The following is a 26,581-nucleotide window of genomic DNA, read 5'->3' on the forward strand; positions in this document are numbered from 1 at the left end:
AATGACAAAATTGGGGAAGAAAACATGGTTTTCCTTTGATATTAAGGGTTATTTTGATGTTTGAGAGGTTAATAAATGTAAAATGGGTAACTTTCTGATTGTGGTTTTGAGAAAAATTTGAATGGGTTTAGGTTTAAGAGAAAATTAGACTTGAATGACTCAAAGTAGAAGACTAATTTTTCAAAAATTGTGCAATTTTGCCTTTTGGTCACTCCCTATTTTTCTCATTTTACAATTAGGTCTAAACTCAATTAAAACACATTGTTTTCATATTAAACCTCATAATTAACTTTTGTTTAGATTAATTAATAAAATAAAACTTGATTATTTTATTTTAATTATTTATGATCGTAATTTCAGTATCTGTCTCAAACTCTCAATTTAAGAACCCGATTTTTAGTATGTGACATCAATAATAAAAGTTTCAGCAACATCTAGCAATGCATCCTCCCCCTCAACTAGTAGGAATGAATTTATCAATCTTTCAAGCACATCTTTTGTAATGCTTATCGGATACACTAAGGTTTAGTCCATTGGTTGCAAAGAGTAATATGCTTAAAATTTTTCTAACCCAAGTTTTCTACAAGCAAATGGATGAATCAAATTAACACTAGCTCTTAAATCACAAAGTGCTCTTCCTACATGCATTCCTCCTATCAATGCAAAATTAAAAAACTAACTAGGTCTTTTGACTTAGGAGGGATCCTACGAGAAATTAAGACACTACACTCCTCACTAATGATAATCCCCCTATTTAAGAAAGCTTCTTTTTTTTTCTCAAACATTATCTTCCAAAAGAATTTTTTATACCGAGACATTGTTTTAAACACTTCAAATAGAGGTGCATTAATTATGAAGCATTTGAAAACTTCTAATAATTTAAGAAATTTTAACTTTCACATTTCTTAACCTCTAACCATTAAGGAAAAGGTGGTTAAGGGTTTTCTAATGGTTCACCTATTAGTTTATGCTTAATATAATTTTTATCACCATACTCAGACTTTAGTGGTGGCATGATTTTGCTCTAACTATTGTTTACTTCTATAGGTTTAAATTTGTCTAAAGGCTCAACTTTACTCGTTCCTTCTTTAGCTTCATTTCCAATTTCCTTAGAATTCTCTAAGTTCTTTCCAAATCTAAGAGTGATGAGTTTAGCTTGCTCTACTTCTCCTTTATTATTGCTATTGGTATTACTAAGGAAAACTCCTATGGGTCTAATAGATAATGCTTGGTTTATTAGGGGTAATAAAGTCCCTATATTGTTGAAAAATGAATTGGGTGTATAGCGAAATTTAAAGTTTTTTATTAAATCCAAGATCATCTCGATTATTTAATAATAAAATTTAAATGATTTTGTACATGAATGTGTCTCAATATAAAATAAAAAAAATACTCACACAAAGAAAGAAAATAGGGTGAGAGTAAAACAAATCCTCGTTATTAACTTTCAAAAGAAAATTTGATAATCTACACACTCAAAAAAGGAGCAAGACTTCGTAAATTATTAAGTTCTTAATCAAATCTTAATTATTCGGATGTCAAGAAAGGGCTCCAAATAATGAAGTAAGTTGTATGAAGGGATGTGCAACTTCTTTAAATCATGCTAACATTAGGAGGAGAATGAGTTAGTTAATACATAAGAATCAATAAAAGCAAGTATTCAATGAATCCTAAATCCAACAAATAAGAAATAATGGTGAAAACCTAGAAAAACAACTATTCAACTTCGAATGATTAGTTTTTGTGTTCTAAGTGTCTAAAAATTATGAAAGTTTAAGATAAAATCAACAAATATATAAAAATGTATTATCTGAAAAATTTCAACTCGAAATCCAATTAGATTAACAAAATAATATGTTTTTTTCGAATTTATCGTCTTTTTTTATTTATTCAATCCAAATAGTCATTGAAATAAATTTTGAAAAAGTTAAAAAAGTTCAAATTAGATATACAAAAATTAAAGAAAAGGGTTAGGAAGTGAATCTTGTCAGTTTTTTTTCAAATTGTGTTTGTAATAAAGCTTCAAGGGCTTTTCTTAGATAACATGGTGTAGAATCAAGGATTAGGATGGAACAGTCGGACATGAGCTTTGATACCAAATGATGTGGAAGCTCAAAATTGAATTTTGAAGTCCGAACAATCAATTCAAAGTAATTGGACTCTTTCTTGTTTCCTAAGGAACTTGTGACAAAGGTTCAATGCACTAAGGGTATTCTTCAATTCAATTATGGAATTTCAATAAGAAGAGTATTAGAAATCAATGACTAAAACTTAGAATTGAATTGAACAAGAATTAAGAAGATAGAATAGAGAAATTAAAGAATGGGGTACAAGGTAGCTTGTGGCAAAAGGGATTAGATACTCTTTCAACAACATGAGAATTCAATAAAACCAAGTCAGTTTAGTTGGAAGATGGATGGTGAGAAGGTAGAAAGATAGATGGTTAAGCCTTCTTTGATGTCAAGAACTTTAGTGACCTTTAATTAACCCTATAAGTTAATAAAATTAGGTAAGCTTACTATCAACAACTCTTAATAAACTGGAGCAAAACTTACAGTAAGAGTTTATTATTGAAGATAAGCGAAAAACTTCCTTAGTGCTTCGTTTGACAACTTCTTGAATTTTAATTATTATATAAATTGTAAGAATGAAGTAGACAAACTCATTGGAATTCAATCTAACATATATTAAAATATATATAAAAAAATGGATTTGTTAAATCCAATTTTTTTTAGTTAGCATTTGTTATTGAATTTTTTTAATTATAAGCATAATTGGATTTCATCTAATTATAAGCATTAAAAACTTTTTTTTAATTTAATTATTTATGAGAATTTTGAACATTGTTGTTTGAACAGGATTAGACCGGCCAGTCGAATCGGGAATCGACCAAGGTATCGATATGGAGAAAGGCATTAGACTGGCTGACCTGATAACTGGTACAAATTAACAGGTTGATTGGACGGTTGAACCAATAAGAATTTTTTTAATATTTTTATTAAAAATCTATTTTTAGATATTTTACAACTAAATTGATATAAAATTTATATAGATATGGGTATTATAGTATAAATAATAACAACAATGTTATCTTTCAAAATTAAAAAAAAAATCTAAAACATTAACCTTTTAAAATAATATGAAGAAATCTGAATAATATTTGAGACCAAAATTGCAAAACATTATGACCTAAATTGTTGTACAAATATATACTACATTGATATCATATATATATAAATACTTAAGTTCAACTAGATTCGATTTCTATGAACCCCTATGATAAGAAAAAAATTGGATTGGTCGGTCAAACTGATTGGATTGGGAATTAACTGAGGTATCAATTCGAAATAAGGGGTCAAATTAGTTGACTCGTATTATTATCGGGACAATGAATATTTGCACATAAGTAACACAAAGCTAATCCTAAATTTATACCTCTTATTATTATCAAGACAACAAGGCTTCTTCGTTGTTTGAGCATAGTCATAATTGTTTTCAATATATGCATACTACGCTCAACGTTTAACTCAATTCTTTCTCAACCTTTTCTCTTCTAATTTTTGGATATGATTTCCTTGAAAAACTTAATGTATCTACGCATTTATCTCTGACACTTATAGCAACAACAAATTAATGTTTAATGCTTTGAACATGTCCAAAAATTTATAGAGTTTCTCATTTTCCCTCATTTTCTTATCTTTTGGTTGTTGAAGGTCTCACTATCAAAAGTTGATAAATTACTCTCTAATCTTAACTTTAGCAAATATTTAAAAACAACACGTGTGCTCTCACCATTTGACAATATCACTTTATCCAAAAAATAAAAGTAACCAGTTACATGTGTATATAAGTTATTGGGCAAAAGTCGCTTTGCCAAGTACATCACAGCCCAATTGAGGAACTCTCTAGCCTCCCAAATGGGCACATCAAGCTCATGTAGGTTACATCAAACCCATATAACCAGCGTATCTTCATTCATAGGGCCTTAATTTGTGGCTGGCGACAGTGGAGGAATTTACGGTAGGAATTGAGTTTCGGATAGATTTAAGTATAATATTAACATATTTTATAATTGATTAAATTTGGTTAGACCTAAAATATGGGTTTAAAAGATTTTTTAAAATTCACTCATATTTGTAAATGATTAACTTAAACTCATTTTAAGCTCACCCATATTAATTTTAAAAATTTTGTTAAAAATTATATTCTTTTTCTTTTCGAAAAGAAAAAAATTTAATATTTTTAATTTAATATATTTTTTCATTTATTAAAATATTATATTGGCATGTTAACATTTTTTGAATGTTTACATTAGAATATTATATATTCATATGATTTAATTTTTTTATGTTATAAATTACGTAATATAATATTTTAGCAAATTAGAAAATAAGCTAGGTTGAAACTAGAGGTGCTCATGGGCCGGGCGGCCCGACCCGACCCGACGGTCCGCCCGAAATATTGGAGGATTTGGGTAAAAATATAGGCCCGAAATATGGGCTTGGGCAAAAAGGCCTTGGGCACCACTTTTTGGCCCAGGCCCAGCCCGGCCCGATATAATAAATATATTTATTTTTTAAATTTTTTTAATTTTAAAATATTTTTAAAATACTTTTTTTTATTATTTTTTAATTTTAAAATATTTTTAAAATACTTTTTTTAATTTTTAAAATAATTTTTTGGTATTTATTAAAAAAATGGGCCGGGCCGGGCCGGCCCGGGCTTATGATTTTTTTCTCGGACCGGGCCTGGGCAAAATTTCAGGCACATATTTCGGGCCGGGCCGAAATCTTTTTATGGGCCCGGCCCGGCCCGACCCATGAGCACCTCTAGTTGAAACACTTGACTCATAATTTTTACATTTTTACCCAAACTCCCAAATCTTTTTACTTTTCTCTCAAAACTTTTACTCATTCTCACTTTCCTCTCAAAACTTTTACTCCCCTCCCCTCCCAACCACCTAATCTACCCAAAATCCATTTCCCACCAAAATTTTACTCTCCCATTTACTTTTTCTCAAAATTTTACTCCCAAAACCCTCAAAACCTTTTATTTTCCCCCAAAATTTTTACTCCCTCCCACTTTTCCCCTAAAACTTTTATTCCCTTCCCATCCCATCTCTCATCTACCCTAAACCCTCCCCCCTCCAATTTTTTTTAATATTTTTCCTCCAAAATTTTACTCCCCTATTTACTTTCCCTCAAACTTTTATTCCCCAAATTTTTTTATTTTCCCCCTAAACTTTTACTTCTCACCCTTTACTCTCAAATAAAAAATCAAAATTATCTAAAAAAAATCACTAAACACAAATAGTAATAATTTTATTTATATCTACTATTTATATTATTAAATTAAATTTCACATTTTATATTATTTATATTATTGAATTGTTTAGTCATATTGAATATTTATATTAAAATTGAATTATTAATTATGTCATAAAATATTCGTGTTAAAATTTTATATTGGTATCAATTTCACATTTTATTTTTAAAATAACTTTTATTAAAAAATCATATTTTTACATTTAATATATTTTTAATTCCAAAATACAAGAATCTGAAGATAATTGAAACAAATAAGCAAGTAGAGAAGCTAACCAATATTTAAAAAATTAATAAATAAATTATGAGGTGATGAAAGTTAATAAAAAAATTGATTAAGGTGGACAAATTTTATTACGATTGGTGATAGTGGTTACAAAGACCCAAAATTATTTTTTAAAATTTAACTCGAACAAATATATTCGATTCGAATTTCATCTCACTCGACTCGATTCGAGAAAACTTCAAATAAAGTTAAGATGATAAAATGAGATTCGAAAACTCGATTAACTCGAAATTTTTTTTTTCGATTCGATTCGATCGAATGCTCACCCTATTTTGAACGAGGACTAATGAACAGCTGTAAGGGAGAGTACGACCAGGTAAAGAGATAAAGGTTCTCCCAACTATAGCTCTTCAAAAGACTGCAAATTCTTCCTCCAAACAGTGATTTTAGCATGGGAGTGCGTTTGAGCATCCCTTTAGGTTTGTTCTTCCGTGTTCTTCACTTTCTAAACATGAACAATAATCAATTTAATGAATTTATGGACTGAATTCATTTTTATCACTTCCTGGCACCAACTCAATCTTCTGTTTTTAAATATTAGTACTATATTGTTTTTCTTTTTAGCTGTAAAGTGTTAATAACTAGAATTATAATGTCAAGTGTATGCACAGATTTTACAGTTAATTTATAGGGTTATTGTGAGTTGGCCCGGGGTCATCCGATTTTCCATGGTGGGGTGCCACTAGTATCTTTTGCCTGTCAATAATTTTCTTGATATTAATAATTGAGTATTTGAGACCGGCTTAGTCATATTCTTTTACCACACCCTTCTTGTAAAACATGAAATCTGGGAAATGGGTAGGCTTTGTTACTCTTCTTCTGCATGTTTGTTTCTCCAGAGCTGATAAAATAGTAGCTTTGCCTGGCCAACCCAAAGTCAGTTTCCAACACTTCTCTGGCTATGTTACCGTCCATGATGAGAAGCCGCACAGGCAGAGAGCTCTGTTTTACTACTTTGTTGAAGCAGAAACCATCCCTGCTTCTAAACCACTTGTCCTTTGGCTAAACGGAGGTAAACTTTTACATGCACTGTTACCTGTTAGAGTTTTAAATCATTCATTTATTAACTAACCCACTTTCACTTTTCTCTGCACCCTTTCCATAATTCATTCATTGATGTGCATGCCAGTTTTTCTCTTTTTGAGTAAAAGAATATATTTTGGGAAGATTGATGTATAGTTTTGTTTGATTCTTCAAGGCCCTGGTTGTTCATCTGTTGGAGCAGGAGCTTTTATTGAACATGGACCCTTTAAGCCAAATGGAAAGACTTTAACCAAAAACGTCCACAGTTGGAATAAAGGTCTTGCTACAGCATTACTAGTTAGCTATTACTTTCTTACTTCATTCAATTAATCTTTGACAGTATTTTGTTGCAGAAGCTAATATGCTGTACCTCGAGTCACCGGCAGGAGTTGGCTTCTCTTATTCGGCTAATAACTCATTTTACACCGATTTAAACGATGAAGTAGTAGGTATATATATATATAAACTGGCTTAAAGGATGCTAGAAATTGATTGTATTCATCAGACTTCTAACAAGGAAATGGATTTCAATGTTGTGGTCTAATTTTCAAGCAAGAGACAATTTTGTTTTCCTGGAGAGGTGGTTACTGATGTTCCCTCAATACAAGAATAGAGATTTCTACATCACAGGAGAAAGTTATGCAGGTATGTTCATCTCAGATTAATGCAACTACTTAAAAATTTGATTAGCTTATGAGTTATATGCTTCTTCCCCAAACTGGACAGACATTAATGACTTATACCATAACAGGGCACTATGTTCCACAACTTACACTGCACATCATTCACTCCAATCTGAAGCTGAATCTGAAAGGGATAGCTGTAAGCACATGGAAATTTGCAGTTTATCCCACTTTACTGAACTTGAATTTTGCCTAAATAGAACTTTTTGTTTAATCTTCATGAATGCAGATAGGGAATCCGCTTCTAGAATTCGTTACAGATATGAACTCTGCAGATCAATATTATTGGTCTCATGGCCTAATATCAGATTCAGCTTATGAGCTACTCCTTTCGTTTTGCAACTCTTCTCGACTCATGAGGGAGGCTTTGACACAGTCGTTTTCATCTGATTGTCTATCTGTTTACAGTGAAGTTGCAGAGGAACTTGGTAAATCTGTTGACAAATACGATGTGATTGCCGATGTATGTCTATCATCTGGTCAGTCACCGATGGCAATATTCAGTCATCCCATGTTTTTAGGACCTCAGTTTTCATCATCTCTTCATTCTCAACTGGATGGGTTCAGTCAACAGGTGAAATTAAGGCTTATATTGCAATAGCCAACATTGCAAGCCATTTTATATAACCTTTCCTTATTTATCAATTTACTGATATTTCACGGTGATTAGCAAGTTAAAGTGGAAGCAGACCCTTGTATAGAAGACAAAACAACCAAATACTTGAACAGGAAAGATGTGCAGAAAGCTTTACATGCAAAACTTGTTGGAATCACCGGCTGGAACTTATGTAACAAGTAATCATTTCTCAATATTCCTAGTGAAGACCGGTATTAGTTGGTAGTTGGTACTGACTTGATGTCCTAATTCCAGGATTGTGCAATACATGGACGACCTAGAGACACCAACAATTTATACTGTTGGTAAAATAGTGAAGTCCGGTATTCCCGTCATGGTTTACAGGTATTATATGCTTGTTTATAAATGGCTGTAGCTTTTACCTTATACAGTAATTGGACTTAAATCATTATCACCATGCTATGACAGTGGAGATCAGGATTCTGTTATCCCATTTACTGGTACCAGAAACTTAGTGTATAAACTAGCCAAAGCATTGGGACTTAAAACAACGGTGCCTTACCGACCTTGGTTCGAAGGGAAACAAGTAAGCCAAGTCACAATATGAGTTATACCAGTAAACCAATGGAAACCAAATATTATTAATTACATTCTTCAACCGTTTTTGCTTCCCCAGGTTGGTGGGTGGACACAAGTTTATGGTGATATCTTGTCCTTTGCCACCATCAGAGGAGCTTCACACACCGCTCCAGCTTCACAGCCAGAGCGATCAATGGCACTGTTTAAGGCAGTTCTTAGTGGGAAACCACTGCCAGAAGCTTGAGCGTTCCCATGGATCCATATGCCTTTTTTATTTCAGCATTATGTATTCTCCAAACTAAGTGTCGGTATCCATTCTACTGCCATTGGCAATCTTTAATAATTAAATAATGAAAGTTTTCATACACGGATGTGCTTTCCAATCAAAAAACAAATATCCATGGATTAACAATATACTACCCCTTTCTTTTGTTTTAATTTCCATTTGCATTTGCATCTCAGATTCCTTCCATGGCGTCTTATTGAATTGTTGCTAGCTTTTTCACACTTCTTTTTTGGCATGGCCTTGAAAGCAATTACTTTTGCAACATTCGAAAAAGGATGTTGGGGGGTCAGCCTGACAAATTGGAAAATGGTTTCACACTTTATACATAGCTCAACATTGGATTCCATGTTTTATCTTCTAAATTTTGTTGTTTACTTTCATGGTCTATTCCATGGTCCCGTATATTAAGGCTTTTATTTTCTTCTGACCTTAGACTTTGAGTGCTGCAAATAACGACTTCTAAGCCTAGTTAGTACATGTAGCAACAGCTTTTGTAAGGGATAAAAGGAGCTGTTTTATAACAATTGAAGACAATCAATTAAGCAGTTCGGTAATTATTTGCGTTTATTTGTTAATTCCCTATCTTCAATCGCGTACAAAGAATGATTTAAGTCTTACTACTCACTGTTATTAAGTTTTTCTTTTGAAAACTCAACTGTAAAACCAAATGATTCAATTATTTTTCCTACAAAAATGCACTTACTAAACAAAATCGTTATGAAAAGAATAAAGTGCTACTAACCTATACAAATCTTACATATATAAGCATTCTTGACTTGCTAACATACATATCGATCACAATTATAATCCCCACTAAAATAACCAAATAAAATATCTTCAAGATATTTCTTCAAATCACTCGTTCTAATCTCTATAAAATAAGAGATCTGATTTGTATGATCTGGATCAATCCAACCTTCAATGATTTATTTATACATTAAATTGGCAAACATAAATGCCCCAACATACTTCCATAAAATCACCTTAACCATGGCTCAAATGTTTTACTTCAAAAGATTACTACTAATAAATATGAGAAGTTATAGTTCTTGAACAGTTATGGGCACAATTATAACTGTTGTTATAACTACAATCATAACAGCTCCAACAATCTCTCCATTTAGTAATTTTTGAACAAAACCAAATCAAAGGATCAAAACATTAGACGGAAAAACAACTACCCTTAATCCAGCGAACTTAACTATAAATATGATAAAGTAATTTAACCATTAATGAGAGTCATTAATAATAATAATAAAGAAAGGAGTTGATACAAGACAGGCAGGCGAATCTTAGAGGTTAGTAGGGCCCGCACTTTTAAAATGATTTTTTTATTTTGATTATTTAAAATTTTTAAAATTTTAAATTAATAAAAATAAAATTACATTTTGACCTCTTTTAAAAATGATAAAATTTTGATTTAATCTTTTAAAAATTATATTTTTATTATAGTAAAAATTATAATTTAATTTCGACCCTATCTAAAAGAATTTTTTAGCTTCACCCCTAATACAATATAGCCCAAAAATCAACAACAAACCCCAAGTAAACAATAATTTCAAAGTCTGAAAGAAAAACAACAATAAATCAAAGTATGTGTAACACCCTATTTCGGCCCGGATCTAAAGGGCCCAAGGTGGCCCAAACCTATGTGGCCCAAACCCAACTGAGGCCCAAACCAAACAGAAGCCCAAAGCAAATTCAGAAACCCCTAAGGTTTCTAGGGCAGATCCTCGCGCCGCAACCATCAGTAAGGGCCGAATCTTCATACCTGTACGAAAATGGAAACAAACAGTATATGGAAAATAAAATCAGAGATTTGCAAATCAAATCAAAAGAAAAAAGATATTGTTTCTTCTTTTAATTTTTTCATTCGGCTATAAAAACGCTATTCCAATACATTGTAAAAGGGGGGATTCGGATTTCGAAATCAATAAAAAAGCTTATTTTTTTACAACACAAAGAGAGAGACAAACGAATCAAAGGTTGTTTGCAGTTTTTACTTATTGTTGTATTTTTTTTACCATTATATGCATGCGAATAAAATAAATAGGGGAAGAGAATACACAACCTGTGTTTTGGGGCCCTAGATCGCCGTGGATGGCTGAGGATGTCATCTCCGATGAAAGACGACCGGAAGCCGAAAGGTTTTAGTGCTTTTAGGGGCACTTCCGTTGGTGTTTTGTGGGACTTGAGCCCGAAATTAGGCTCAGGGGGTCTAGAGGGTCAAACCGAGAAATTTTTCCCCTTTCCGGCCACCGCAGACGGCGGTACCGCCACCAGAGATCGGCGGCCGGCTCGGTGGCCGGTGACCGGCCGATGACCGACCGATGGTCGGAGGCCTGAGGGGCTGAGAGTGTTTTTAAAGTTTTTTTTTGTTTTTTTAAAGGGTTTCAAAATGAATTTTTTTTTGAGAATTGGGGATATTTATAGGGCACCAAAACGGCGTCGTTTTGGAGAGCCCCCAGACGCCCAAAACGACGTCGTTTTGAGGAGACCGACCCGGCTCCGACCCGACCCGGCCTAGGATCCGCGCGTTTTTTAGTGGAGGGGCAAATTGCGCTTTCAGCCCCTCCGCTTTTTAATGTTTTCTACAATTAAATTTTTATTTTGTTAATTTTCCCGTTAATTTATTATTGTTTTCAATTTCGTCCTAAGGTGAACGACGTCGTTTAGAGGAGAAGGGAAAATTTCCCTTCCAGCCCCTCTACATTGTTTGCGCGTTCAATCTAGTCCTTCAGACTTTATTTATTTGCGGATTTACCCCCGAATTTTACTTATGATTCAATTTAGTCTTTTTTTTATATATTTCAATAATGTTTTTTTATTTTATGATTTTTATAAGTAATTATCATTATTTTACATATATAGGTTTTTAGATATTTATACCTTTTAAAAAACCAATATTTTTCGTATATTTTGTGTACACATGTTTAATTTATTTAATTAATTTTGATATTATTTTAATTGTTTTAAACTTATGTATTTTTTGTGTGTACATGTATATTTTTTTCATCATTTGCTTATTAATTTATGTTTGCATATTTTTATTATTATCTTGCTTATTTATTAGATATTTTGCGCGTCATTATTTTATTTGTTTATCTGATTATTCATATTATTTCTATGGAATTGTTGTATTTATTATTGATATTTGTTTAAGGGGCATTTATTTACATATTTAACATAATATTACACTATCTCTTATTTAATTTTAAAATAAAACTTTTCAAAATTGAGGTAATGCTCGTATTTAGGATTTTCAAGGAAATTGAGCCCTAACGTATTGGGTTTCGATTTTCTTCGTTAAATCTAACAATCGAGCATTTCTCTTTAATCAATAAGAATTCATTATTGGGAATTCAACACATTGTGTCCTAACGTATTGGATGTGACGCATTGATTTCTCGAAATGAAGATTTTTCTAAAAAATAATAAAGGAAATATTCTGAGTTTGGGATTTTAGAGGAATTGTACCCTAACGTATTGGGCCACGATTTCTTAAATCTTGGACAAATGGATATTCTTTTAAAATTTTCATTATACGAGTATTCTAACCTAATTCATTTTGGAGGAAATTAGAATGTTGTGCCCTAACGCATTGGGTGTGGCATTTTTCTTCTCTGAAATGATAAATGTCTTAATACGTAACGTTTTAAGTTCTTGCTAAGGATTATATTTTGCAAATTCTCGACATTAAGACATTAATTAATTAACTAGGTACCAATTTTGGGAGTAATGAGGGTGTTAATCCTTCCTCATACGTATCCGACTCCCGAACCTTTTTTTTTTAATTCGTAGACCAAAGTCGTTTTTAGGTGACTCAATCACACCTTAATAAAAGATTGGTGGCGACTCCCAATTTTTGTTTTTTTAAAAAGTCGACAAATTTTTGTTTTTCAAAAAAAATAATTTCGACGGTATGAAGAACATCCAAACCAAAATAACAAGAAAGCCACTCTCCCCTTTTGTTCATAAATTTACCAAAGACTTTTTAACTGTTTCACAAAATATCCAGCTTGAATCTCACGGCACGGCTCTTCAACTTGTCCACTACTTCTAGCTGATTTTTCAAATAAGCGATGGTCCCGTCATGTTTAACAATCTCACATCCAAATGCTCAATCAATCTCATCTCAAAAGCTAAACTTTGACCAATAATGACAAGTGTAACAGCCCGATTCTGGGCCTAGTCGGAATAGTGGTTTCGGGACCACAAATCCGACGAGGGAAAATATGGTTATTATTATATTTTTATGATCTACAATTTCACGGAAAGTTTTCGTAAAAATTTCGTTCGAAAATTTCGACGTTTGGGCACTCAATTTAGTCAAAAGGACTAAATTGTAAATAGTGCAAAAGTTGAGTTCTATATGTAGAAGTATCTAATTGATATGAAATTTTAAATTGGAGGTCTTTATGTGGTAATTAGACCATTAGTTAGTTGATGGACAAAAATAGACATAAGAAATGAGAGAAATAGATTTTTTTTAAGTGGGGGCATATTAGTCATTTGGTAATAAAAAAAAATAAAATGGGAAAAAGATGACAAAAATCATCATCTTCCTCATTAGTTGCTGCCAAAATTTGAAGGAAGCCATAGCTAAGGTTTCTTTGCTTTCTCAAGCTCATAGTAAGTGCATCCTAGCCCCGTTTTTAATGTTCTTCGCATTTTTGGAATCCTCGTAACTCGGTTTAGCTTATTCTAGCAATAATTCGTGTTAGGGCTCATATTTGGAAAAATACCCATAGGTGAAATGTGTTTATTTTGCTGTTTTATGGTGGAATATGAAGCTATAAATTATGTTAAACAACTTTTGCTAAGCAATTTTAAGCGAAAACGAGTAAATAGACATAATCGGTAAAAATAATTAATATTCAAAAGTATGTGTTGGAGTGGGAATTTGATGTTTCCATAGAAGGGAAAAATGTTCAGCATGTTATAAAACTTAAGAATAAGTGATGAAGTTTAATTTCCGAGCTTGGGGACAAAAGTGTAATTACGCAAAAGTTTGGGGGCAAAATTGTAATTTTTCAAAAAGTTGGGTGGTGGATTATTTTAATGAGTGTGAACATTAAATGAGTTAAATTTGCTATTATAGATCAAGAAAGACGTGAAGAGTATATCAAACGGGGAAAAGAAAAGATAGGGGAGTAAAGTGCAAAATTACGATATTTTGCACCGAGGTAAGTAAACACGTGATTTAATGTATTATTTTGATATTATTTGATATATGTTGAGATTTATTTGGAATTAAAATAAATGTTTGGCCATATCCTAAAAATGTTGTTAAATCGGGAAAGGTGGTAAAGGGTTGCAATATATGGTTTATGGGTTGAACACTCGGAATAAGCCAGAGTATGTTGTATATAAAGGGGTTGCTGTGTGCTGATTCCCCGATTCATTGGTGGTGCTATGTGCGTGATCCACCATATCTTTGAAATGTGAAAAGGGGGTTGCTATGTGCTGATTCCCCCGAGGGGTTGCTAAGTGCTGATTCCCCGGTTCATTGGTGGTGCTAAGTGCGATATCCACCATATCTTTAAAATGTGAAAGGGGGTTGCTATGTGTTGATTCCCCCGAGGGGTTGCTGAGTGCTGATTCCCCGATTCAGCGGTGGTGCTAAGTGCGAGATCCACCAATAACGGTTAACATTCCAAGTGTTCAACGAAAAAGTGTGGAAGATGAATATTTCCATATGGTGGAAAATTTTATGGGGTAAATATTGAGTTGAATACTAAATCGACCCATGTATGAGATGGGAGAAAATATCAAAAACGCAAAAGGAACGATTTAATTATAAACTGTGTTGAACAACAGCAGTTGGGTAACTTTGAAAAATCACCATAAATGGTGGAAAATGAATGGGAAGCTGAATAATATATGAAATTGAAGCTGAATGTGTCTATTTTCATATGAAAGAAATAGAATAAGCAAAAGAGTTGTATTTTTGGAGATATCTGAATTTTACTGAAACAGGGCTGGATTGATTTCGAGATCCCCTGTTCTAATTTTGGAAAATTACCAAAAATTGTAAAAAAATAATTATGGCATGAAATTTATATCCCTGGAATCCTTATTGAGTCTATTTTTATTAGAAACAAGAAAAACCATTTTTCAAATTTTGTACAGAGAGTTAAGTAAATTTTAGTGAGGAAGGGTCAGAACCGTTGGGCAGTGAAACAGGGGAAGGTTTAATGAATAAACTGTACTAATTGGCTGGGTTAAAAATTCTGAAATTTTTATGGTGAAATGGTATATGAGTCTAGTTTCAGGGAAAATTTACAAAACTCAATTTGGAGCCCTGTAGCTCCAGATAAAAATAAATTAGCGACTATGACGCAGAAAAACAGCTTGCTGGAAATTGCCTAAACAATAAAGTTATTCATGAATAAGTTTATATTTTGGTGTAGTTATGGGAGTAATTACTTATTTATCATGTGTTTACTTACTAAGCTATATGCTTACTCGATTTTATTTTTCTCTTGGTTATAGTGACTTCCAACAACTCGGAAATTGGAACGAAGTCAGACAATCATCTACACTATCCTTCACATTTGGGGTATTTTACTACTAGTGTTCCGAAATTTTATGGCATGTATAGACACTTTATGTAATGTGGGATCATCATGTAAATATATGTTATGGTTCCCTTTTAAATGTAGTGTTTATTAATAGTTAAACTATATGTGTGTTTATACAAATGAAATTGGTTGGTATATTGGAATGTGTTCTAAATTTGCAGGAGGTTTAAGCAAAAATAAGTAGGAATGCTGTCGAAAATTTTTAAAAATTTAGTAATACCTCATACTCTGTTCCGGTAAGGAATACGGGTAAGGGGTGTTACATTTTAGTGGTATCAGAGCTACGGTTTAGTCGGTTCTCGGACCAATAAAATACGTGTGGAAGTCAGTCTATACATGCCATAAAATTATTGTGATAGTGTGATGATTTCTGACAATTTAAAATTTTGTTTTATATAGTAAATGGATCCTAATCGAAGTATGGCAGATGATGTTGAAAGTAACACGCCGGTTCCCGCACAAGGGACCGCGCATGAAGAGAGTAGACATGAGACACATGGACAGGATGAGGCTCGAGAAGCCTTCCTCCGAATGATGAGTGATTGGTATACAGAATATGTCCGTGTAAATCCGAATGTTCCTCCTCCTCCACCCCCTCCTATTCCTCAACCGGTCCCCGTAGCTCCACGGAGTGCCGAATTGGTGAGATCAAGTAAGCCACCTGTTGATAGAATTCGAAAGCATGGGGCTGAAGATTTTAGGGCCAATGTTGATGATGATCCGGAAAAAGCCGAGTTTTGGCTTGAAAATACTATTCGGGTATTTGATGAATTATCTTGCACCCCTGAGGAATGTTTGAAATGTGCTGTGTCTTTATTGAAGGATTCGGCATACCGTTGGTGGAAAACATTAATAACGGTGGTTCCAAAAGAAAGAGTTACTTGGGACTTCTTTCAGGAAGAATTCAGAAAGAAATATGTAAGCCAACGGTTTATTGATCAGAAGCGCAAAGAGTTTCTCGGATTGAAACAGGGCCGAATGTCAGTAGCAGAATATGAACGGGAGTTTGTCCGGCTTAGTAAATATGCCCAGGAATGTGTGCCTACGGAGGCTATTATGTGTAAAAGATTTGAAGAGGGGCTAAATGAAGACATCAGATTACATGTTGGAATTTTAGAGTTAAAAGAATTTGTGGTATTAGTTGATCGGGCCTGTAAAGCTGAAGAACTGAGTAGAGAAAAGAGAAGGGCAGAGATGGAATCTCGAGATGTAAGGAAGAGGACAATGGGCAGAACATTTCAATCTCATTCGAAGAAGTTTAAAGGGATGGATCCACGACCAACTGGTTCAGTTGGGTATTCACGCAGAGACCGAGGGAGGTCGTATTCTGGAGCTACAACTCGAGCTACCTCTGTAGCAAGTGTGGGCAATGTAGGAAACACCCGGCCTGAATGTCAACAGTGTGGCAGGCGACATATTGGTGAGTGTTGGGGATTTAAACGAGCTTGTTTCAGGTGTGGTTCCCAAGAGCATTACGTAAGAGATTGCCCTGAGAGAAGAGAGGAAGAAAATTTGCCAAGAGCTAGATCGGGTGATATTGTTAGTAGAGGGAGACCGCCGAGAAATGTGGGAAGCAAAGTCAGTGGTAAAAGTGTGATGAAAGATGCAGCTGGAGGATCAGAAATTAGAGCGCCTGCCAGGACTTATGCCATACGTGCTCGAGAGGATACCTCATCTCCCGATGTGATTACTGGTACATTTTCTCTTCATGATATAGATGTTATTGCTTTGATTGATCCCGGCTCTACTCATTCATATGTATGCATGAAATTGGTATCTAGTAAGAAATTGCCTGTTGAAAACACTGGATATGTAGTTAAAGTATCAAATCCATTAGGCAAGTATGTCTTAGTTGATAAGATTTGCAAGAATTGCCCCCTGATGATTCAAGGTCACTGTTTCCTGGCTAATTTGATGTTGTTACCATTTGATGAGTTTGATGTTATTTTCGGGATGGATTGGTTGATATTGCATGATGCCAAGGTGAGTTGTAGACAGAAAATTCTTGAATTAAAGTGTGAAAATGGTGAAATTCTCCGGATTGAAACAGAGGAGCCGAATAAGTTGCCTATGGTGATTTCGCACATGTCTGCTCAGAAATACTTGAGAAAGGGATGTGAAGTTTATCTTGCTTATGTGTTGAATACTGATATAACTGGGTCGAAGCTTGAATCAGTGCCGGTAGTCTGTGAATTTCCAGATGTATTTCCAGAGGAATTGTCTGGGTTACCTCCGATTAGAGAAGTTGAGTTTTCTATTGATCTGTTACCTGGTACTGCACCGATTTCTATTGCACCGTATCGAATGGCTCCGACTGAGTTGAAGGAATTAAAAGCTCAGTTACAAGAGTTGACAGATAAAAGATTTGTGAGACCGAGTTTTTCTCTTTGGGGTGCTCCTGTGTTATTTGTGAAAAAAAAAAGACGGCTCTATGAGACTTTGTATTGACTATCGTCAGCTCAATAAGGTGACCATAAAGAACAAGTATCCTTTGCCGAGAATTGATGATTTGTTTGATCAATTAAAAGGGGCCACAGTGTTCTCCAAGATCGATCTGAGGTCTGGTTACTATCAGTTGAGAGTTAAAGAGTCTGATGTGCCGAAAACCGCCTTCAGAACGAGGTATGGACACTATGAATTTCTGGTAATGCCTTTTGGGTTGACTAATGCTCCAGCTATTTTTATGGACTTGATGAACCGAATTTTTCGGCTGTACTTAGACAAGTTCGTGGTGGTGTTCATAGATGATATTTTAATCTATTCTCGGGATGAATCGGAACATGCAGAACATTTGAGAACTGTGTTGCAGATTCTGAGAGAAAAGAAATTGTATGCTAAATTCAACAAAAGTGAGTTTTGGCTTCGTGAGGTTGGATTCTTGGGACATATAGTTTCAAGTGAAGGTATTCGGGTTGATCCAAGCAAAATTTCAGCAATTGTTGATTGGGAGCCACCAAAAAATGTGACTGAAGTTAGAAGCTTCCTGGGCTTAGCTGGGTATTACATACGGTTTGTCAAGGGATTCTCGATGATTGCTTCTCCTATGACTAAGTTACTGCAGAAGAATGTCAAGTTTGAATGGACCGATAAATGTCAACAGAGTTTTGAAAAGTTGAAGGCATTATTGACTGAGGCGCCAGTGTTGGTGCAACCTGAGTCCGGGAAGGAGTTTGTAATTTACAGTGATGCATCGTTGAATGGCCTTGGGTGTGTGTTAATGCAAGAGGGCAAAGTAATAGCTTATGCTTCGAGACAGTTGAAACCGCATGAGAAGAATTATCCGACGCATGATTTAGAATTGGCTGCCATTGTTTTTGCTTTAAAAATTTGGCGTCATTATTTGTATGGTGAAAAGTGCCGAATCTTCACTGATCATAAGAGTTTGAAATATTTGATGAGTCAACAAGACTTGAATTTGCGGCAACGAAGATGGCTCGAGCTAATCAAAGACTATGAGCTAGTGATTGATTATCACCCCAGGAAAGCTAATGTGGTTGCTGATGCCTTGAGCAGAAAATCTTTATTTGCTTTGAGAGCTATGGGTACGATGTTAACTTTATCTGATGATGGCTCAATGTTGGTTGAATTGAGAGCTAGACCATTATTTCTTCAGCAAATTCGGGAATCTCAAAAGAATGACAGTAAATTGCAAGCCAAGAGAGCTCAGTGTGAAGCAGGTGTTGACTCAGATTTTCAAATTGGTTCAGATGATTGCTTGATGTTCCGGGATAGAGTATGTGTACCAAGAAATGATGAGTTAATTCAGACCATTTTATGTGAGGCACATAGTGGTGACTTGTCAGTTCATCCGGGTAGTGTGAAAATGTATAATGATTTGAAGAAGTTGTATTGGTGGCCAGCCATGAAAAAGGATATCTCGGAATTTGTATCAAAGTGTTTAATCTGTCAACAAGTGAAGGCTGAGCATCAAGTGCCATCGGGTTTACTTCAACCGATAACGATTCCAGAATGGAAGTGGGACAGTATCACGATGGATTTCGTGACAGGATTGCCTTTAACTCCAAAGAAGAAAGATGCTATTTGGGTAATTGTGGATAGATTGACAAAGTCAGCCCATTTTATTCCGATACGCATTGATTATTCACTTGACAGGTTGGCTGAATTATATGTTGCTGAAATAGTGAGACTACATGGGGTGCCTAAATCTATTATATCGGATAAAGATCCGAGATTTACTTCGAGGTTTTGGATAAAGTTACAGGAAGCTTTGGGTACGAAATTGAATTTCAGTACTGCATTTCATCCGCAAACTGACGGGCAATCAGAAAGGGTGATTCAAGTTCTTGAAGACATGCTCCGGTGTTGTATTTTATAAATGAAGGACAGTTGGGAGAAATATCTACCACTGGTTGAATTTGCTTATAATAATAGTTATCAGTCAAGTATACAAATGGCACCGTATGAAGCATTATATGGGCGTAAATGTAGAACCCCTTTATAATGGACTGAACTCGGTGAGAATCGGATTCATGGAGTCGACCTGGTGAAAGAAACTGAAGAAAAGGTGAAAATAATCCGTGATTGCCTAAAAGCTGCCTCAGATCGGCAAAAGTCGTATGCGGATTTAAAGAGAAAAGAAATTGAGTTTCAAGTGGGTGATAAAGTGTTCTTGAAAGTATCCCCATGGAAGAAGATTCTGAGATTTGGTCGTAAAGGCAAACTAAGTCCACGTTTTATTGGACCATATGAAGTTACCGAGAGAGTTGGCCCTGTAGCATATCGGTTAGCTTTACCGCCAGAGTTGGAAAAGATACATAATGTATTTCATGTGTCGATGTTGCGACGTTATCGTTCGGATCCTTCACATATAGTTTCCCCTACAGAGATTGAGGTTCGACCAGATATGACTTATGAAGAAGAACCCATAAAGATTTTGGCTCGGGAGGTCAAACAGTTAAGAAATAAAAGTGTAGCCTTAGTGAAAGTGTTGTGGCAAAAACATGGAATGGAAGAGGCTACGTGGGAACCGGAGGAAATTATGAGGAAACAGTACCCAAACCTCTTTTCCGGTAAGATTTTCGGGGACGAAAATCCCTAAGGGGGGGAGAGTTGTAACAGCCCGATTCTGGGCCTAGTCGGAATAGTGGTTTCGGGACCACAAATCCGACGAGGGAAAATATGGTTATTATTATATTTTTATGATCTACAATTTCACGGAAAGTTTTCGTAAAAATTTCGTTCGAAAATTTCGACGTTTGGGCACTCAATTTAGTCAAAAGGACTAAATTGTAAATAGTGCAAAAGTTGAGTTCTATATGTAGAAGTATCTAATTGATATGAAATTTTAAATTGGAGGTCTTTATGTGGTAATTAGACCATTAGTTAGTTGATGGACAAAAATAGACATAAGAAATGAGAGAAATAGATTTTTTTTAAGTGGGGGCATATTAGTCATTTGGTAATAAAAAAAATAAAATGGGAAAAAGATGACAAAAATCATCATCTTCCTCATTAGTTGCTGCCAAAATTTGAAGGAAGCCATAGCTAAGGTTTCTTTGCTTTCTCAAGCTCATAGTAAGTGCATCCTAGCCCCGTTTTTAATGTTCTTCGCATTTTTGGAATCCTCGTAACTCGGTTTAGCTTATTCTAGCAATAATTCGTGTTAGGGCTCATATTTGGAAAAATACCCATAGGTGAAATGTGTTTATTTTGCTGTTTTATGGTGGAATATGAAGCTATAAATTATGTTAAACAACTTTTGCTAAGCAATTTTAAGCGAAAACGGGTAAATAGACATAATCGGTAAAAATAATTAATATTCAAAAGTATGTGTTGGAGTGGGAATTTGATGTTTCCATAGAAGGGAAAAATGTTCAGCATGTTATAAAACTTAAGAATAAGTGATGAAGTTTAATTTCCGAGCTTGGGGACAAAAGTGTAATTACGCAAAAGTTTGGGGGCAAAATTGTAATTTTTCAAAAAGTTGGGTGGTGGATTATTTTAATGAGTGTGAACATTAAATGAGTTAAATTTGCTATTATAGATCAAGAAAGACGTGAAGAGTATATCAAACGGGGAAAAGAAAAGATAGGGGAGTAAAGTGCAAAATTACGATATTTTGCACCGAGGTAAGTAAACACGTGACTTAATGTATTATTTTGATATTATTTGATATATGTTGAGATTTATTTGGAATTAAAATAAATGTTTGGCCATATCCTAAAAATGTTGTTAAATCGGGAAAGGTGGTAAAGGGTTGCAATATATGGTTTATGGGTTGAACACTCGGAATAAGCCGGAGTATGTTGTATATAAAGGGGTTGCTGTGTGCTGATTCCCCGATTCATTGGTGGTGCTATGTGCGTGATCCACCATATCTTTGAAATGTGAAAAGGGGGTTGCTATGTGCTGATTCCCCCGAGGGGTTGCTAAGTGCTGATTCCCCGGTTCATTGGTGGTGCTAAGTGCGATATCCACCATATCTTTGAAATGTGAAAGGGGGTTGCTATGTGCTGATTCCCCCGAGGGGTTGCTGAGTGCTGATTCCCCGATTCAGCGGTGGTGCTAAGTGCGAGATTCACCAATAACGGTTAACATTCCAAGTGTTCAACGAAAAAGTGTGGAAGATGAATATTTCCATATGGTGGAAAATTTTATGGGGTAAATATTGAGTTGAATACTAAATCGACCCATGTATGAGATGGGAGAAAATATCAAAAACGCAAAAGGAACGATTTAATTATAAACTGTGTTGAACAACAGCAGTTGGGTAACTTTGAAAAATCACCATAAATGGTGGAAAATGAATGGGAAGCTGAATAATATATGAAATTGAAGCTGAATGTGTCTATTTTCATATGAAAGAAATAGAATAAGCAAAAGAGTTGTATTTTTGGAGATATCTGAATTTTACTGAAACAGGGCTGGATTGATTTCGAGATCCCCTGTTCTAATTTTGGAAAATTACCAAAAATTGTAAAAAAATAATTATGGCATGAAATTTATATCCCTGGAATCCTTATTGAGTCTATTTTTATTAGAAACAAGAAAAACCATTTTTCAAATTTTGTACAGAGAGTTAAGTAAATTTTAGTGAGGAAGGGTCAGAACCGTTGGGCAGTGAAACAGGGGAAGGTTTAATGAATAAACTGTACTAATTGGCTGGGTTAAAAATTCTGAAATTTTTATGGTGAAATGGTATATGAGTCTAGTTTCAGGGAAAATTTACAAAACTCAATTTGGAGCCCTGTAGCTCCAGATAAAAATAAATTAGCGACTATGACGCAGAAAAACAGCTTGCTGGAAATTGCCTAAACAATAAAGTTATTCATGAATAAGTTTATATTTTGGTGTAGTTATGGGAGTAATTACTTATTTATCATGTGTTTACTTACTAAGCTATATGCTTACTCGATTTTATTTTTCTCTTGGTTATAGTGACTTCCAACAACTCGGAAATTGGAACGAAGTCAGACAATCATCTACACTATCCTTCACATTTGGGGTATTTTACTACTAGTGTTCCGAAATTTTATGGCATGTATAGACACTTTATGTAATGTGGGATCATCATGTAAATATATGTTATGGTTCCCTTTTAAATGTAGTGTTTATTAATAGTTAAACTATATGTGTGTTTATACAAATGAAATTGGTTGGTATATTGGAATGTGTTCTAAATTTGCAGGAGGTTTAAGCAAAAATAAGTAGGAATGCTGTCGAAAATTTTTAAAAATTTAGTAATACCTCATACTCTGTTTCGGTAAGGAATACGGGTAAGGGGTGTTACAACAAGAGTAGTTGTAACAACGAGCTCACACATTTAAAGGCTAGTTCTTCATTATTTTTGAAAAATACTTTTGAAAAGTGTTGTGGAAAAGTATTTTTTAGAAGTATTTTTGAAAAGTTTGATTTAAAATTTGAGTGTTTAGCATTGCTGTTAAAAAGTGCTTTTGAGAAATAAAATGTCCATTTTAGACATGTTATTATCAAGTAACAAATATGCATTTAAATAATATTTAAATTAGTTAATATTATTATATTTTAGTAATAATATAAAAAAATATTATAACTTGTTGTTAATATTTTAATATATGAAATATAAATTGTAAATATTTTTAAGCAATAAATATTAATTATTTATAAAATTTAATTAGAATATATAAACTATATTTAAATATTTAAATATAACCATTAAATATTTGTAATTAGTATTTTAAGAAATATTTTTTTATTTTTAATTAATGATTTTAACACAATTGTAATTAAGCACCAAGAAAAAAAAGAAAAATATTATGTTATTGGAGTGGTGAAAAAGTAATTAAGCACCAAAAGTGCTTTTGAGAGAGGAAAAGCTAAAATTTTTAGCTTCTCCTTTTCAGCTCCTTTTCAAAAGTGCTTTTGAAAAGCACTTCTGCAAGCTAAAAATTTCAGCCAAAAGCAGCTTGTTCTTCATAGCTTTTCTTTCAAAAGTGATTTTGGAGTCAAAAGTGCTTTTTTTAAGCAATGAAGAACTGATCCTAACTCTTGAGCTTGCTCCTCATCACTATCTGCAACTTCAAAATTAGCTGCAAAATGCTTTCCTTCGGGCAGGGTTGTATCTAGGGGGTTCGCAAGTGCCGGCACCTCTAAAATAAATTTTTTTTATTTAGATCTTTTAAAATTTTTAAAATTTAAATTAGTAGAAGTAAAATTGTATTTTGGCCTCCTAAAAATGATAAAATTTCTATTAAATCATTTAAAAATTATAAAAAATTATAGGCTATTCAAATGGTAAAATTATATTTTGACTATCGCAAAAATTACAATTTAATTTCGGCATCTAAAAACAAATCTTGATTTTGCCCCTGCCTTCATGCCACCTTTGAGAGTACTTTAACTCCAAGTGACATTCTTCTATAAACTTTAGTGACAAAAACAATTATGGATTCTAAATGTAACATCTTATACTTGATCCACTGACCCAACTTGGATATGAAGTGGCACATTGGTCATTGAGCAACCCAAACAGTATTGCATAGAATCTTTACATGTTCTAAACATTTATCAAATATTTATTGTCGCTTAAAATTGAGCATAGATCATTCATTAATAATTACAAGGAATAATGACCTTATAAAATCATTTGAGTCTCGAGTAATCTACACCCAAAGTATTGACACATGACATGCAAATTAGAAAACAATAGCTCAAGTTGCAAGGTACCGGTACAACAAATCACAAGTATCAGTACATGCAAGGTCAAAAGTATCGGTACTTAGACACCCTGTACCGATATCTTTAAGAACGGGTTCTGATACTTGTGACCCTTAATTATGTGAAAGCATTTAGTTTTTTCGGTTGATTTTTTTTATTGAATTGACTTAATCAACCATAATCAACAAATATCGACTTTAGGTCGATCTGTTCGATTAGGTAACTAGCTTTAGTTATTGGGCTTGAATAATATTATTTTATAAATTATAAATTATAAATTATAATTATATTTTAAATAATTAAAAAATATATTAAATTAAATCGTTCTTTCGATTGGGTCAATATGAAAATTTTAAAACCGATAACTAATCAAAATAATCAACAAAGTCAAACCCATAATAGAAAAAATTGAACAAACTGCTCAAATCGAAACTGACTAAATCGATTGAGTTGGTTTAATTGATTTCATCAATTTTAACCAAAATTTGCTCTCTCTTACTTCAGTTATTGACTTCCAATATATCGAAACCATGGTAACTCACCCTATGAGATTTCGCTACCTAAGCTTGAGGTATGGATACCCAAATCCAAGACTACAAATATAAAGCAAAAAGTGTAGTCTCAACCTCCAACCTAACGTGTCTAAAATGCAGTAAGACCATATTCAACATATTTGATACATAAAAGCTTAGTTAAAGATCATGTCCAACGTAACAAAAATCTCCAACAACGCAAAATCTACCTACCTCAGCAAAATTCATCATGGCGTAGGCTTAATCTACTATACAATATCATTATAACATCCAACTTGAATCCTGAATACCACCTCCATGTCTCCAACACATTTTTCAATAATCATTGTAGCCTTATAACAATATTCACTCAAGCATGTAAGGCTCTTGATAAAGAAATCGACATGCTAAGTAAATGCAAGTACATTATAAAAATCATTATCCAAAAATTAAATAGACTGTTACAAAGCAAGGAAATAAACAATAAATATCACCGTCATGCAATAATGATAACGTTAAGGATTGAAGTGGACCAACAAAAACTTTAGGGGCAAAGTAAAATAAGTAGTAAACTTCAAGGACTAAAGTGTGCATTAAGTATTAACCACGAATGTACGGATTAAACCCTAACACTCCACATGATGCATACAAATGTCAGTCAAGCATAAAAGCTCTAATACATGTAAACATATGTTCCCCTAACACTCCATAATGATGCACACAAGTGTCAAAATGTATTTACATGCACAAGCGCCTAATGATATGCACATAAGTGACAAATACTTCATCTGATACCAAACAAATCCTATAACATATCAAATGTACTCGGATCATATTTGACATTGTTTAATAAGACATTTTGAAATTAGAACACATTAAAACATAAAGTATTATCCATAATTAATATAATTCATCCAACATCACTTCAAAACATAGCATCAATCTCATTTTACATCACAATCAAGCATTTTCTTTTAATCACACTATAAATAATATTCAAGGCATAATCATGGCACACCCAATCAAGTTAGATGACAACAATATATCAACAGCATCTTAAACTAAATCTCTTAAAGACATTATACTAGGAATTTAGTTAAAGCTAGCACAAACTAAAATTTCAAGTTTCAACAAATTTTCCTTTCCATTGGCCTTCAATGTCTCGGTCACATTCTTGGCTACAATAATCAACTGAAATAGTAAGATAAAGTTAGAGGAACATATATCAAGCATTAAAACCTCTTAAAATTAATAATGATATGCAATTTGATATAGTAAGAGCTTTCTCGATTCCATTGAAAACTTAAGAGAACATAATTGAACTTAACCGAGTTTAGAATCTAATCTTAGAAACAACATTAGGGATTTCTAAATGTCCAAAAACCAACAGCAACACCAGCTCAATCTCTCTATACCGGAAACATCTAAAACTCTCAACACTGATAACTTAAGCAATTCTCACCCAATAATATTCTAACTTGATTCTTAAACATCACACTCCATTTTAAACTCATTTACTAACCTAAATCAAGTTCTAAAATAACAAGAGTTACATAAATAAAAAATTTCCC

At 33.6% G+C, this 26,581-nt stretch overlaps 1 protein-coding gene across 2 annotated transcripts; it reads left to right on the plus strand.

The window, feature by feature from the left end:
• Positions 1–5,967: 5,967 nt before the first annotated feature.
• On the plus strand, positions 5,968–8,837 carry LOC107891385 (serine carboxypeptidase-like 45). 2 transcript variants are annotated; one of them, XM_016816168.2, is made up of 10 exons: positions 5,968–6,622; positions 6,809–6,910; positions 6,987–7,082; positions 7,186–7,278; positions 7,385–7,455; positions 7,546–7,890; positions 7,987–8,111; positions 8,188–8,277; positions 8,362–8,479; positions 8,570–8,837. In XM_016816168.2, the coding sequence occupies exons 1-10, from the start codon at positions 6,391–6,393 to the stop codon at positions 8,714–8,716; spliced, it is 1,419 nt and encodes a 472-aa protein (XP_016671657.2). In that variant the 5' UTR covers positions 5,968–6,390; the 3' UTR covers positions 8,717–8,837. The 2 variants fall into 2 exon arrangements, with proteins under 2 accessions (XP_016671657.2, XP_040956601.1); XM_041100667.1 differs by having other exon boundaries at positions 6,271–6,622; positions 6,836–6,910.
• Positions 8,838–26,581: the final 17,744 nt, after the last annotated feature.

This window comes from Gossypium hirsutum, chromosome D09, assembly GCF_007990345.1.
Source record: "Gossypium hirsutum isolate 1008001.06 chromosome D09, Gossypium_hirsutum_v2.1, whole genome shotgun sequence".
Lineage (NCBI taxonomy): Eukaryota > Viridiplantae > Streptophyta > Magnoliopsida > Malvales > Malvaceae > Gossypium > Gossypium hirsutum.

Bases quoted from the DNA above. Each gene is read 5' to 3' on its own strand.
- LOC107891385 (XM_016816168.2), top strand. From the start codon at position 6,391: ATGAAATCTGGGAAATGGGTAGGCTTTGTTACTCTTCTTCTGCATGTT. The intron at 7,279-7,384 runs GTATGTTCATCT...ATACCATAACAG, and splicing joins CACAGGAGAAAGTTATGCAG to GGCACTATGTTCCACAACTT. The intron at 8,480-8,569 runs GTAAGCCAAGTC...TTGCTTCCCCAG, and splicing joins CTTGGTTCGAAGGGAAACAA to GTTGGTGGGTGGACACAAGT.